A 15,599-nucleotide genomic window follows, 5' to 3' on the forward strand; every position below is an offset into this window, starting at 1 on the left:
AATTATCTATTCATCACGCAGACAATTTACTATTATTATCAAAGGCATTGATTGAGATCTATTTGGGTTTGTTTATAAAATCAAGGTAGCATGTGGAATCTGATGGAATACTGAAGTGCACATGGCATGAATTCCTCTTAAGTTGTTTTTTAATTGCTCATTACTTGAACAAAATAATTATAATAGATATGTGTGTGAAATTTATAATTACTTTTTTTATTTTTATTTTTTATGATGAACTCATTACTAACAAAGTTCTATTATAATTATACTAAAATATATATACAACATTCTCCAAAACAATATTACATAAAACATTGCAACATCAGTTATACAAACTTATACAAACTCAAGAGTATTATCTATGCACCTCTGTGTCAAAAGCTCAATAAAGAAATGGAATAATTGCAAACCGGTTGCTTGGGTAATTGTCAAATTTACGAAGATACCACCTATGTGTTTCTGCAGTTATACAAACTTATACAAACTCAAGAGTATTATCTATGCACCTCTGTGTCAAAAGCTCAATAAAGAAATGGAATAATTGCAAACCGGTTGCTTGGGTAATTGTCAAATTTACGAAGATACCACCTATGTGTTTCTGCTGCTGCAAACGCCAAATTTACCACCTGCCAATGAGAAGAAAAAATAACAGACGTATTCAGATAAGGGTCAAAGTGCACAAAGGCAAAGGAAAAAAAATCATGAAAAATGTAATATAGGAAAGGAATTTTTTGATAAGTAATATAGGAAAGAAATTATACCACAAATCCAAAAAGTAACCAGATTGTGAGATCTGCTCCTCCACTAGCAACCAGAAGACCAGCGTATATGACCTGCAAATTATAATCAGAAAAGCGATTAGGACCATGAAAATGCTAACTATTGGCGTAATCTTGAGTACCTCACAATATCATAAAACACTTAGGAAATGACAACATGCATGCACACACAGTGAAAGAGAGAGAGAGAGAGAGAGAGAGTTACAATTTCAGCCAGATAATGCGGGGATGAAACACTTTCAAACCAATCACCACAAGGGATTACATACTCGTCAACTTGTTCTGTCTGGTCACGTAGCGAGCCCTGCCAAGGAATTCGTAAGGTCAGCCAATAGTAAGATATTGAAAAGTGAAGATTTCAGGGACAATCTCCAACTGGCAAACAAACATTTTCATTCCTTCTCCCCATATACAAGAAAAAATAAGTGAAAATGTGTATCAGCAACGCCTATGGAAAAAGATCATTCCAGTCTGTTGGATATCTTGTTTAGGACAACGTAATTATGATCTCTTATAGCGTTTGGTGCATGTTTACTTTCATTTCACAAAAAACCATAGCATTTGGTACATGTTTATTTTCATTTCACAAAAATCCTTTTAGGAATTCATGAATGGCATTGATCCTGTCATTTACCATCATTCTGGCGAGGACATCTAAATCTCCCTTAGGTATTCATGTCAAGTAAACAACAATAATTTATTGTGTGCCAAATAATTAGCAGAGAGTAGGTACATACGTATGCAACATATATCTGTGTGTGTGTGTGTGAGAGAGAGAGAGAGAGCGTGTGTGCAAATGTACATATTTCAAAATTTTGCTTCTGTAATATCAATTTTGTTATCAAACAAAAGAACTTGTTTCCAACATAAATAGCAGAACGTAAAAAACAGCAGCTTCCATTTACAACCAACTACTTTGCCACTTGCAACCATAATCATGATCACAGTCATGAGATAATATTGTTGTCAAATTCTTGTCCGAACAAACAGAAGCTTGGTTGTGAAAGGTGATTTATGCAACAATATTTAAGACTACACCTAAAAATGAGTCACAGACCTAAGAAATCGACAACTAAATCAACAAACTGATTAAGTAGTGAAACATACAAGAATTGCATGACAACGGCGCTGATGAATCCAGCCCCAAAAAAATATAGTAGCACCAATCCATTGCCGCCATCCAAGCTTCATGAGAGGATTCATAAATTCCCACCAATCAAATTCAATAGCCGGCATCTGATTCTTGCCTTTAACGATGAATTCAGCCACTCTATTTGTCACAAATTCATACAACTCTGGTGCAAAATTGCAGCAAAGTGACAGTGGTGCTGCTGTGTAGAAACTAATCCAGATTACAGAATACAACAAAAATTAACAGAATATCAGCATTTACACATACAATAGTAATAACAAAGAGAACTGAAAAGCTGATACTAGTTTGTCAAGAATCAATTAATGGCATCTCATTGTGAAAACCAAAGATTAAATGCAGCATTAGGTCTTCTACCTATTATTTTAATAAGGAATATGATGTGGAATAAATGCAAGCAGGGTCTCTTCCTAGGAGAGAGTAGTAACTAACATGAAGATAGTATTTTATTTTTTTATTTTTTTTTTATATCAAAACATAGATATTAGTATAGGCTAATCCATAAAAATATTTTTCTTCTTATCCAAGAATAATAATTTTTTAAGCACAGTAGTAAAAAGAACAATGTTTACATTAAATAGTTTCTGAACTAACCAGTTGTGAGGAACCATATAATTTGATTTATGTTGAATTTGAACCCAGAATCTCAGATTCAACAAATACAGGTTACCAAGTATAGCCAGAACATTTGATCCATACTAAACTGAAACATCCATATTAATTACATGGAAGACAACATATCAATTCAATTCAATATCTTATGTTACCCACAATCATGTTATATTGAGCTATCAATGGACACATCAACAGCATCTTATATGTAAACTCCTTTTTTTTTTAAAAAAAATTTATGGATACAATGGGATTTGAAATCTATGGCATCCACTCAATAATGATTGCTCTTTACTATTGAGTCAAAACACCAATAGGTTTCTTTTTGGTATAGGCAGGATTCAAACCCAAGTCTCTTATCCAATGACATGGGACTCTATAAATTGAGCTAATTGACACTCACATAAGTAAAATTCTCTATGAATATCATATATTAAGGGGCCATCCACAATCATCACTTTTCTCTCTCTTTTCTATAGGAAGTAAAATTATGAAAAAAAACCACTGCAAGGAAATTAGAAGTTAAAGGATTTTCAATAGACTTACTATAGGCCAGTAAGATAACCAAAAATATGCATCCGAGCTGTGGGGCTATAGTTGAACACATATATTGTCTCAATGAGGCGTCTCGAAACTTGAACTTCCATCAACAAAAGCAGAAAAACAGATCGCCAGACCATATATCTTTGCTTCATTGGCGTTGAACGCAAATTGAGCCAAGAAAAAATGGGTGAACCTCCAGTCAAGTAACTGGGAATAGAAGAGTAAATAAATGGCTCGGAAACCAATGGCGCTGTTCTGTATGCATACGTCCAAGTTGTGACAAGCAGGAAGGTTGTCCACACCACAGCCAGCACATAAAAATGACAGAAGAAACATTGAGGAACAGTGAACTTCTGCAATCCAACAACAAGGAGTAATTTAAATTGGTTTCCACCCCCCTTGTCCTTCAAGAGTAAATAAAAGTAGGCTTTTCTTTCTCTCTGAGGTGAAATGTAAAGATTCAAACTCATTTCATCTTCTCCATTGCAATCAATCATAACTTTTACAATATGGCAAAGTTTGATTATAAGAGAACTATCAAGGAATTCAACTTACAAGAAGAATGATGCACTGATAAAACAACTTTTCTTAATACTACAGTTTTAAAATTAAAAGTAGGCATTTTCTTTCTCTTTGAGTTAGAATGTCAAGATTCAAGCTCATTTCATCAACTCTACTACAATTATAACTTTTACAATATGAAAAGGTTCGATTATTTGATAAAAACACATTGGAATTCAGAAAAGAAAACATTCTAAAAGGATACAAACCTCCAAATTTTTTTTAGAAGCTAGGCCATATGTAACACAAGATCCAGATTTCCATCTAAGCGAAGTAGCATTACTCCAATTCCGAATATACGAAAGCTTCTCTAAGTTGCCGATAAATTTAGGAAAACAAAAAACCAGAAAAACAACATGTACCAAGGAGAGAAAATATCATACTCTAAGATATTCAAGTCAAGAAAATTCAACCCCATTATCCAAAACATAAAACAGAGACTAAGACGCAATTACAAAATTTCTAATTTCTTTTCCTCCTCTTTCCCCTCCAATTTCTCTGCAAACAAACAGACCCAAATGCAGGAAAAAAAAAATACCAACACAATCTATCAATTCATCAAACAGTTACCTTTGACGAAGACTGCAAGAGCTTCCCTCGCTTAGCAAATCCCAAAAGCAAATCACGAAACCAACTGAGCCTAGAGGACGGTACCAAAGCAATCAAAATAGGCAAAGTCCCAGCAATCCAAGCCGTCCTCAGCAACACAACAAGCCCAACTTCCATTTTCGACGAAGACCCAGATGAAAACAAACCTCAAAGACTTCAAAACCGTTAATTTCTTCAATAACAGAGCCTTTCTTCAACTGGGTATTCCATAAATTCCGCCATTGTTGCACAGAAATAGTGCATGGAAATGAAAATCCCATAAAATGACAAAACAACGGGAATTTATATAAGTGTAAGCGATACCAGGCGTGGAGTGTTGGGAATGTTAAAAGCAAAGCTATTGAGTTTTCTACACGTTTGGATATGGAGGCGATCGAGAACAGAGTTCGTACGAGGATTAATACGGTGCGTTTTGGAGTACGATGAGGAGGATGAAGAAGAAAAATAACGGTGAGGTAGTTGGTATAAGTTGACGGTGAGATTTTATAAAAAGAATAGAAACGCTGACGTTTCGGTAATGGATAAGGATTGGGATCCGGTGCAATTGCTAAATGTAATTGCACAGTAAAATTCACCCAATCCCCTCACAACTTTTTTTTTTTTTACTTTTTTTTATCTTTACTTTCAACCATCCCTATCAATTGCATCAATTGCAACAATTGCAACATCTAAGATATTACATCTGACTCCAATCCATGGGATAATATGGTGGGTAAAGTGGGTTGACTTGCATTCTAGTGTTTCTGACTACCACCAGGCAGGCCTGGCTCTGTGTTTAAAACTTAAAAAGCCCAATAATAGCATACTAATATCACGCGTGATGAGGCTCATTTTAGATTTAGTGTCATAATTTTCTATTTATTTCAGTTTGTGATGTTTTTCAATTCTCTTCAATTAAAACACACGCATAGTAATTTTTATTTTGGACATAAAAAATATATTTATTAAAATGAAAAAAAAAAGGTTGTACAAACAGATTTGAAGAGAAAACAATTTAAATACCAACATAAATAAATAAATAAATCATTAAAAGACCAAAATAAATGGAGTACATTAAAAACCACCTTTTTTCTAATAATTCAAAAATAAAGAAGAGATTTATAAATAAATAAACCAAAAACCAAAAAAAAAATTGTAAGATTAGAATTTAGAAGAAAGTAAACCGAAAATAAAAAGAGAGAGAAACATTTAAATCTTGATAAAGGGGGGGAAAAGGAGAAGAAAAAAAAAAGTGAAAACGTTGAATTTGGTGGTCCTATTTTATAGCAAAGAAAAAAAAAAACGTGTCTTTATTTTTATATATATAATTTTTATTTTGATATTCTAATTTATAAGTGGATAAAGCAACTTGAAAATCAACAAAAGAGTAATCTTACTTTTTAGGCAATATTTTAGTAGGAGTTAAAGTTGTATTTTTACCCGATTGTCCTATAGTTTTGTCTCTACTTAAATATAGGAATGTCTCTACTTAAATATAGGAGTGTAGGGACATTTTGAACCAAAAAAAATTAAGAAACTCAAGCAGCGGAAGTCCCTTAAATAGTACTATACATATAGATAATACCATAGGAGTGATGAATTTCTTCTTTCTTTCTTTTTAATTTTTTTAGAAGCCAAAAAACAACTATGTAACTTTAAAAATTGTAATCTAGATTTAATGAGTGTCTCTTAAAATTTTTTTTTTTTTTAAAGGTAAACAAACAAAAAATCCCTTCATACATAATTTCCCAAAAAAAAAAAAAAAATTGTAATAACACTTTTGATGGTGAACCAGAAAATTGGACCATATCCAGTTCGTCCATTGTGTCATCCAAGACTAGAAAGGTTGTCCATCTGATATATTAAATGTTTAGAATTGCAATAGAGATTTAACCTGCCTACGAAGAAGGTCGTCCAAGTGCAAGAAGGTCGTCTAGCATGAAATCACTTGGACAACCGCCCAACACTTAAAAATTTTCAAAGTAAATCTCTATCCAAAAGCTTATAATTCGGACTATGTTCTACTATTCTGAAGTGGGAGCAAAATCCTTATTCATCGCTTTAACTTCCTACTAAGTTCTTAACTTCCAATAGCAGTTGTAGAAGTTAAGTCTAAACTTTCTAACTTTCACCCACGTTGGGGGAGTTACTAAACAAGTAACCACTCCAAAACTCACTATAAAAGGACTTAGGCATATCAAATTGAGGTAAGTTTTTACCATTATTGAGTTGGAATTCCTGAGTTTAAGAGAGAAAACTAACTTAAGCATTGGAAGGTTCTTGGCTGGTTCACCCTAGTCACCTTTGATCTTGTGCTTTTTTCTTTTTAGGCCTTCCAAGCAACCTTAAGCCCATTGAAGCTCGGAGCATTCAGCCTACTAATTTTCTGCATATCATCAGTTGGCGCCGTCTATGGAAAAGTTAAATTTGTGCCTTGCAATTTATTTTTCTTTGACAAAAGGCTGCATGGTTCGGACAAGGTCAATGGCCACTAGTCCAGGCCACCAGGAGATGGAAACGCTTCCAGCCACCCTAATCATGCTCAACAGTCCACATCTATTGTGCAACCACCTTCTATCTAATAAATACAATCCATGACAGCCACCATGGCAAAGTTAACTTGTCAAAATTAGGAGTTAACTTGGGAGATCAATCAAAGAAGGCAATGTCATAGATGGTGTGTGGAAAGGCAAGCTCAGAGTCAAGAAGTTAGAAAAGGAGAAAACATTGAGCGTGAGGATCACTCAAGGGGCACTGTTTCACATAGGGTGCCACACTTGGAAAAGGAGATGGATCAAATGAGGAGAGTTATGGACGAGATGAGGGAAAATATAAGAAGGACGAACCATGTAGATGATTTAATTCATCAAACTAATTCCCCTTTCATAACGTTCATCAACAGTCACCCTTGCCTTCTAAGTTCAAGATGCCTACGTTGGACTTATATGATGGAACACGTGACCCATGTGATCACATTGCTACCTTCAAGACCACAATGCACCTTCAAGGGGTTCCAGATGAGATAATGTGTAGGACCTTCCCAACCACCTTTAAGGGACCAACATGAGTCTATTTTAGTAAGATACCTCCAAATACCATTAGTTCCTTCAAGGAGTTGAGTAAGTTGTTTGTCAATAACTTTATTAGAGTTTAAAGGCATAAGCGCTCCTCGTCCAACCTGCTGATTATAGAGCAAGGAGATAATGAAAGTTTGTGGTCCTTCATCACCCACTTCAACAGGGAAGCCTTGACGGTGGACGAGATGGATGATAAGTTGCTATTAGCAACCTTCCACGATGGAGTTAATTCAGATTTATTCATCCACAGGCTCTATGATCAAGAATCACAGACCATGGCTGAACTCATTCACTCACCATAAAGTTTCATGAATGCAGAAGATGTGATCATTGCCAAGAAGAGGAAAAGAGCAGAGTGAATGGAAGCGAAGCTCCCACGTCATTCTGAACAAGGCCCTTATCCAAAGAAGGCCCGGAAGATAGAGACAACAAGAAGGCAGGTTCATCTTCAGGACAAAGTCTGCAGTATACGACCTTGAACGTTTCGCTTGATCAAATGCTTATGCTTATCAAGGACAACCCATCCTTTAAGTGGCCAGAGAAGATAAAGGGAGATCCTAATAAGCGCAATAAGAACAAGTATTGCTGCTTCCATAAAGATCACAGGCATGACATGGACAAGTGCTATGACTTGAAGCAGCAGATTGAGAATCTCTGTAGGCAGGGAAAGTTTAGGAATTTTCTTGGACGAGATCATAAGGGCAAGAAGTTAAAGGGGAAGGTAGAAGAGCCATCACGACCTCCACTCGGAGAAATAAGAGTTATTATAGGAGGAACTTCAGTAGGACGATCCTCCAAATCAAGGAAGACCTACTTGAAGGTGGTGTAGAACGTTCAACTCTCTAGATGACCACCAAGGACTGAGGGGGCAGACGAGCAAGCTATCACCTTCATAGATGAGGATGCTAGAAGGGTCCATCATCCACATGATGATGCAATCGTCACAATTTTACTCATTACAGACTACACAACTAGAAGGGTGCTAATAAATAATGGGAGTTTAGCAGATATCCTATATTATCCCGCCTTCCAGCAGATGAGGTTTGGAATAAATCAACTTCGTCCAATGAATGCACCCTTAGTTGGATTCGAAGGAATGAAAGTACAACTAGTGGGCACTATTACTCTACCCATCGTGGGAGGGGCATATCCACAGTAGATAACTAAAGAGGTGAATTTCCTCGTCGTAGATTGCTCGTCTTCTTACAATGCCATCATTGGATGACCAACTCTAAATAGTTAGAAGACAATGACGTCCACCTACCACTTATCTGTCAAGTTTCTAACAGATTATGGAATAAGACAAATACAAGGAGATCGGTTAGGAACTAGAGAATGTTACTTAGCCATGTTGGCTATGGACGAGCATGTGTAGATGATGAATATAGAAGAAAGAAGGGTTGGCACAGAATCCATTGAAGTACTGGAGGACGTTCCTCTAGACGAAAGTAACCCTGAGAGGTTTACTAGAATTGGAACAATCATTGAAGAGAAGACGAAGCAAGACCTCTTCTAGTTCTTAAGGAAGAGCATCGATGTTTTCGTGTGGAGTCACGAAGACATGTCAGGGATTGACCCAAATGTCATTGCCCATCGTCTAAATGTGTATCCTTCGTCCAAGCCCGTTTGTCAGAAGAAGAGGATCTTCGCTCCTGAACGAGATATGCTATCAAGGAAGAGGTCAAGAAGTTAACCACGACAAAGTTTATTCGAAAAGTTTATTACCCAAATTGGTTGGCTAATGTGGTGATGGTCAAGAAGGCTAATGGCAAATGAAGGATGCGTGTGGACTTCACCGATTTAAATAAGGCTTGCCTCAAGGATAGCTATCCATTGCTACGTATTAACCAGCTAGTAGACTCAACTGTGGGTCATAAGTCGCTAGCCTTCATGGATGCCTTCTCAGGTTATAACCAGATAAGGATGGACGAGGTAGATCAAGAGAAGGCATCCTTCATTACTAGTCAAGGCCTGTTTTGCTACAAAGTGGCGCCCTTCAATTTGAAGAATGCGAGGGCAACCTATCAGAGGCTGGTCAATCATATTTTTCATCCACAGATAGGACGAAATGTAGAAGTATACGTGAATGACATGTTAGTGAAAGGCCTGGACAAGAAGAAGCATCTGGACAACATTTAGAAGACCTTTGACACACTTAGATGATATAACATGAAGCTAAATCCAAGCAAGTGTGCCTTTAGAGTTTCATCAGGGAAATTCCTAGGGTTTATGGTTTCATATAGGGGAATCGAAGTAAATCCTGATAAGATCCAAGCAATATTAAACATGGAGCCACCAAGGAATATCAAGGAAGTTTAGTCTTTCATTGAACGAGTTGCCACCCTTAACAGGTTTGTCTCAAAAACTACTGACAAATATTTGCCATTTTTCAAGGTTCTCAAGAAGGTGTTAGAATGGACGGACGAGTGTTAGAAGGCCTTCCAAAACCTTAAGACCTACCTCACAACGGTTCCTTTGTTAAGCCCATCTATACCAGGTGAGCAATTGTATTTATACTTAGTAGTGTCCCCACATGTAGTAAGTTCAACATTAATTAAAGAAGAAGAGAAGATGCAGAAGACTGTTTATTATACAAGTCAAGCGCTAAGGGGAGTAGAGGGACGGTATCCTATGATGGAGAAGCTGGCCTTTGCATTGGTAATAGCTTCCAAGAAGCTAAGGCATTACTTCCAAGCTCATGTCATCAATGTCTTGACAGATAATTCACTCAAGAAGGCAATGAACAAGTTGGAAGCCGCAGGACGACTGATCTAATGGGGCCATAAAACTTAGTGAGTTTGATATTAGGTTTCAACCAAGAAGTGCGATAAAGGCTCAAGCATTGGCAGATTTCATTGCAGAATCCACTCCAAACCATGGTGAGCTAGATGAGGTGGATGAAGCTAAGAAGTGGGTCGTCTGTGTAGATGGTTCGTCCACACAATATGCAAGAGGTGTTGGGGACATATATTTATATAATTGACATATCTTTTGACAAAACACACTTTACTTGTATTTGGGTAAATCTAAGTAGTTTCAAGATGATCATTACAAGTGGTTAAATTGAAGACATGAAGAATACTCAAGAACTGTTCAAGAAAAGTGCAATCTGCAGGTCTTGATACCTGCTCGATAGAAGCTCGATCTGTCGAGATTCATTAAAGCTCGACAGATGCCTTGATCAATCGAGCTTACGGGTTTTCAGATTATAGCTAGAAATGTTTTATTCTAAAAGACTATTTGTTTATGGGTTTATATAATCCTTATAGGATTAGGAAAGCCTAAGGTTTGTGTAAATCTATTTGGAATAGGAGAGCTCATTAAACTCCTATTTAAAGGAGGTGGGAAAAGAAAAACCTAACCCTAGAGAGCTTCATAAGGTTTTCTTTTTGAAACCCTAAGCCTCCTCCTACAGAAGAAAGAGTTCTTGCTGCTTTTCTTGGGCGCCTTTGGGTTCTGTAACCAGGTAAAGTCTCTTACACCAACATTGAAGATCTTATTGGTATTTCTATGTGAAGCTGCTGCAAATCAACTACAATAATCAAAGGGTTGCTGTGGAGTTAGTTACGTACTGGGATTCGTGCAAAGGAGTAAGCCGCGTACTGGGATCCGCGCATCGGATTAGTTAGTCACATACTTGGGAGTTGTGCATCGAAAGGGGAACTGTCACTACAGAACAAGTCTAATTGGGTATTGGGATAAAGGTTCAACTGTAGGTTGGTAAAGTACTTGGGATTTTTTTACTTGTAACCACTTGTTATGATAATAGTGGAGTTTCGGGAGTGGTGACCTGAAAATCACCCGATGGGGTTTTTGCCGTTAGGTTTTCCCCATTCGTAAACAAATCACCGTGTTATTTATTTTTTACTGTATTATTAGTTTATTGGTGATTTGTTTGTGCTACCACACGTTTGCATGATAAATTGATTAATTAATAACTTGGCCAATTAATTAATTAATTTCTATCATAAGGGGTCATTCAGTTTGTGGCTTATCAAGAGGTATAAGGGTTATACTAAAATCTCCGAAAAGGGATAAGTTAAGATATGCAGCTCATCTATAGTACTAGATGACTAACAACAAAGTTGAATATAAAGTCCTCCTTAAAGGGTTAGAATTGGCCATGTCCTTGGAGGCAGAGTCAATATTTGTTCAATAAGACTCTTAGTTGATCATGGGTCAAGTGAATGGAACATGTGAAGCTAAGGAAGAACGGATGAAGAAGTATCTCAATAAGGTGAAGTGGCTTGTTCAGAAATTTAAGGAAGATAGTTTTCTTCAAGTTCCAAGGGAGGAAAACATGGAAGAAAATGCCTTAGCAAAGGCAGTGTCAATAGATAGGTCAGTGGACAAGTATGACAAAGTCCAAAACATGCCAAGCATAGATCTTCCAGATGTGTAGCAAATTGAAGGAGAAGAAAACTAGATAACCCCAATAGTGGCTTACCTCAGGGATGGAAGGCTTCCAGAAGATAGGGACAAAGCCAAAAAGCTAAGGATCAAAACAGCTAAGTATGTCCTCATAAATGAGGTACTATATAAAAGAGGCTTCTCTTAGCCTTACCTAAGGTGCTTAGCTCCAGACGAGTCAAACTACGTATTGAGGGAAGTTCATGAAGGAGTATGCAGAAACCACTCAGGAACAAGAGCTCTCGTCCATAAGATCGTTTGTGCAGGTTATTAGTGGCCGACCATTCAGGCAAATGCTAAGGCTTATGTTAAGGTATGTGATCAGTGTCAATGCTTCAGCAATATCCCTAGACAACCATCAGAGTACCTTACCCCAATGGTGGCCCCGTGGCCCTTTGCATAATGGGGATTGGATATCTTAGGTCCCTTTCCAATAGGAACCAGACAGATGAAGTTTTTAGTAGTGGGGATTGATTACTTCACTAAATGAGTGGAAGCTAAACCCTTAGCAAAGATTACACAGCAGAATGTCAAGAACTTTGTCTGGAAGAACATCGTCAGCCGATTTAGGGTTCCTAGTGTACTAGTGTCAAATAATGGAAGGCGATTTGATAACACACTCTTCAGAGATTTTTGTAAGCAACTTGGAATAAAAAATTATTATTCCTCACCCTCCCACCCACAAGCAAATGGACAAGCTGAAGTTGCAAATTGATCCATGTTGAAGATTATAAAGACTCGGCTTAAGGGGGTAAAGGGAGTATGGCCAAACTAGCTACTAGGTGTTCTATGAGTCTATAGGACAACTGTGAGGGCCCCATAAGGGAAACTCTTTTTAAACTAGCTTATGGAAGTGAAGTGATCATACTTGCGAAGTACACATGACTAATCACAGGGTGATGAAATATGAGGACCAGGAAAATGAAAAACAACTTCGTCTTAACCTTGATTTGATAGATGAGGTAAGGATGGATGTAGAACAAAGAACGACGAGGTATAAAAACCTTATGGTCAGACAATATGATACGATGGTGAAACCCAAGCGCTTCAACATTGGGGACCTTATCCTAAAAAGGGTTTCCTTAGTAACTAGAACCCTGACCTAGGGAAAACTGGGGCCTAATTGGGAAGGACCCTACAGGATTATTAATTGCAAAAAGCAGGGATCATACTACTTGAAAGCCCTAGATGGATGAAAGTTAGAGCACCCCTGGAATGTTGAACATTTAAGAAGATATTATCAGTGAAGTGTTTGCCTGGACGAGCATCATCCTAGACCAGCTTAAGTTATGTGTCACTTTCCATTACTTATGTTTACTTGTGTTTGTTACTAGTACTTCATGTTTTTTAGTATTTTAATTCCCTAAAGTGTACTAGCTTCCAGCTTGTGCACCGTCTATTGACGAAGTCATGAGCATAGTTCGTTTGTACATAAATTATTTTCAATTCCCTCAAGGCACTAGCTTCTAAGTATGTGCCATACTTGTGGATGATGTTTATGCTATTTAAATACAATTTGGATTTCCAATGTATATAAAGTTGTGTGAATTTTCAATCTTGATAGTGTTGAAGTTCTCATTAAAGCCAATCCACAAGAAGGCTAAAGGCCTAAGACGAGTAAAATATCTGGACATAGGGATGTAACGACTATAAGTTTTCCTTAAATAAGGTGAAAGCAAAATAAAATAAACCTAAGGTAACTTCGTCTAACTAATGGACGAGGCAAAGCGTGCATGCAAGAATATTTGAAATCCATGGATAAATGCAATCAGCTAAACAATCCAATCTATGGACGAGTATACATTGGAAGCATCTTGCCTAAAGACGAATAATGAGCTATCCAGCCTATGGACGAAGATTAATGCAAGCTATAAGTCAAACCTATGGACAAAGAAAACTAGCAATAGAAATTCCATTCATAGACGAGTTATACTGGTTGATGGTGTCACAGAAATCATCCAACTCCATAACTCGTCCATATGTCTCATCCAACGAAAGACAAGTTACGACAAATCAAATAGGCGAAGTGAATGTTCCAAGCGTTCTGGCTAACCTCGTCCGTTTATGGACAGACGATACCTCATGGGAATCGTACTCATCATCATTCAAGCAAGGGCAAGCCGTCCAAGATGGTCTCGTCCATCTTTTACTAAAGATGAACGAGTTCACCATGGAACGGCCCGTCCAACCTAGGTAACTTCCATAGCGATTATGGAAGTTACCCCCAATTCTCCGGACTCCTCGACATTAGGAACGGTTACTAAACAGATAACCGTTCCACACATACTATATAAGGATTTTTCGATGAAGAGTAAGGGATTCAGACAATTTTATTTTAAGAAAATACTCCTTCCTTACAGAGAGTTCAAAAGTAACTAACTTCATCATCGGAGGATTTTTGGCCGGTCCCCTCTGATTCAGTGTTCTTTGTATTACAGGATATAGCCCAAAGATCATCGTTTGAGTCTCGTCAACCTACTGATATCCAAGGAATTATCAGTTGGCGCCGTCTGTGGGAAGAGATTGTTTCACAGTTTACTTCTCTGTGACAAAGGGTTAATGGTTCGGACTAGATCGAGGGCTACTAGCCCAGGCCATCAGGGAAGCAGCAACCCACATCGCGATCGCCAGTCTGCATCGGTCATGCAGGCATCATCTGTCCAACATGCGCAATCTATGGCGGACGCTATGGCGGAGTTGACTTGCCAAAACCAAGAGTTAAGAATGAAGATTAATATGAGGAGGCAGACACATGAAGAACGTGAAGGAGGACAAACACAGAGTCATGGCAGTAGAGAGAATACCGAAATTGGAAGTCAGTTTAGAGGCACCACTTCACGAACGGTACCACACTTGAAGGAAGAAATGGACCAAATGAAGAGAGTTATGAAGGAAATGAAAGAGAATATGAGAAGGGCAAATCCGATAGAAGATTTGGTTCACAGAACTGATTCACCCTTTACGGCTTCCATCAACGGTCACCCCCTACCATCAAAGTTCAAGTTGCCTTCTCTGGATTCATATGATGGAACACGTGACCCATTTGATCACATAGCCACTTTCAAGACCACCATGCATCTTCAAGGGGTGCCTGTCGAGATAATGTGTAGAGCCTTCCCTACCACCCTTAAGGGTCCGACGCGAATTTGGTTCAGCAAAATACCCCCAAATTCGGTGAGTTCTTTTGAAGAGTTGAGCAAGTTGTTTGTTAACAATTTCATTGGGGGACAAAGGCACAAGCGTTCCTCGTCCAGTTTGTTGACAATAGAGCAGGGGAAGAACGAGAGCCTTTGGTCATTCATCACCCGTTTCAACAGAGAAGCCCTTAGTGTGGATGAAGCAGATGATGAGCTCCTATTGGCGGCCTTCCATAATGGGATGAATTCGGATCTGTTTATACATAAACTCTATGAAAAAGAGCCCTAGTCCATGGCCAAACTCGTCCATTCAGCTTAAAATTTTATGAATGTAGAAGACGCGATCATTGCTAAGAAGAGGAAGAGGTCTGAAAGAATGGACGCAAATCCCAGTCGCCATCACGAGCAAGGTACTCGTCCAAAGAAGGGACAGACGGAGGAAATGAGAGACTGAGAAAGTAAGAAGCCAGGCCCTTCAGTACGGAACCAGCAATATACCCCTTTAAACGCCCCACTTGAGCAAGTCCTTATGCAAATCAAGGATGATCCTTCCCTGAAATGGCCAGAGAAAATGAAGGGGGATCCTAACAAGCGCAATAGGAACAAGTATTGTCGCTTCCAAGGGATCATGGTCATGATACAGACGAGTGTTTCGATTTAAAGCAACAAATTGAAAATCTTATAAGGCAAGGGAAGTTGAGGAGTTTCCTTAGACGAGACCACAGGGACGAGAAACAGA

At 38.0% G+C, this 15,599-nt stretch overlaps 1 protein-coding gene across 2 annotated transcripts; it reads right to left on the bottom strand.

The window, feature by feature from the left end:
* Window positions 1–290: 290 nt before the first annotated feature.
* Window positions 291–4,724, bottom strand: LOC126706074 (polyprenol reductase 2). Of its 2 annotated transcripts, XM_050405338.1 has the most exons (7): window positions 4,219–4,724; window positions 3,091–3,440; window positions 1,890–2,124; window positions 988–1,086; window positions 765–836; window positions 510–629; window positions 291–370 (listed from the first exon to the last, which is right to left on the bottom strand). In XM_050405338.1, the coding sequence occupies exons 1-6, from the start codon at window positions 4,372–4,374 to the stop codon at window positions 525–527; spliced, it is 1,017 nt and encodes a 338-aa protein (XP_050261295.1). In that variant the 5' UTR covers window positions 4,375–4,724; the 3' UTR covers window positions 291–370; window positions 510–524. The 2 variants fall into 2 exon arrangements, with proteins under 2 accessions (XP_050261295.1, XP_050261294.1); XM_050405337.1 differs by having other exon boundaries at window positions 291–629.
* Between the last annotated feature and the right edge of the window lie 10,875 nt (window positions 4,725–15,599).

This window comes from Quercus robur, chromosome 11 (assembly GCF_932294415.1).
Source record: "Quercus robur chromosome 11, dhQueRobu3.1, whole genome shotgun sequence".
NCBI classification, from domain to species: Eukaryota; Viridiplantae; Streptophyta; class Magnoliopsida; order Fagales; family Fagaceae; genus Quercus; species Quercus robur.

What these genes read in the sequence shown, in the direction of transcription:
- LOC126706074 (XM_050405338.1), bottom strand. Translation starts at nt 4,374, where the DNA reads ATGGAAGTTGGGCTTGTTGTGTTGCTGAGGACGGCTTGGATTGCTGGG. An exon ending in GCCGTTGTCATGCAATTCTT is followed by an intron (nt 1,087 to 1,889) that starts GTATGTTTCACT and finishes ATTCCTTGGCAG; the next exon opens with GGCTCGCTACGTGACCAGAC. An exon ending in GGTTACTTTTTGGATTTGTG is followed by an intron (nt 630 to 764) that starts GTATAATTTCTT and finishes TCTCATTGGCAG; the next exon opens with GTGGTAAATTTGGCGTTTGC.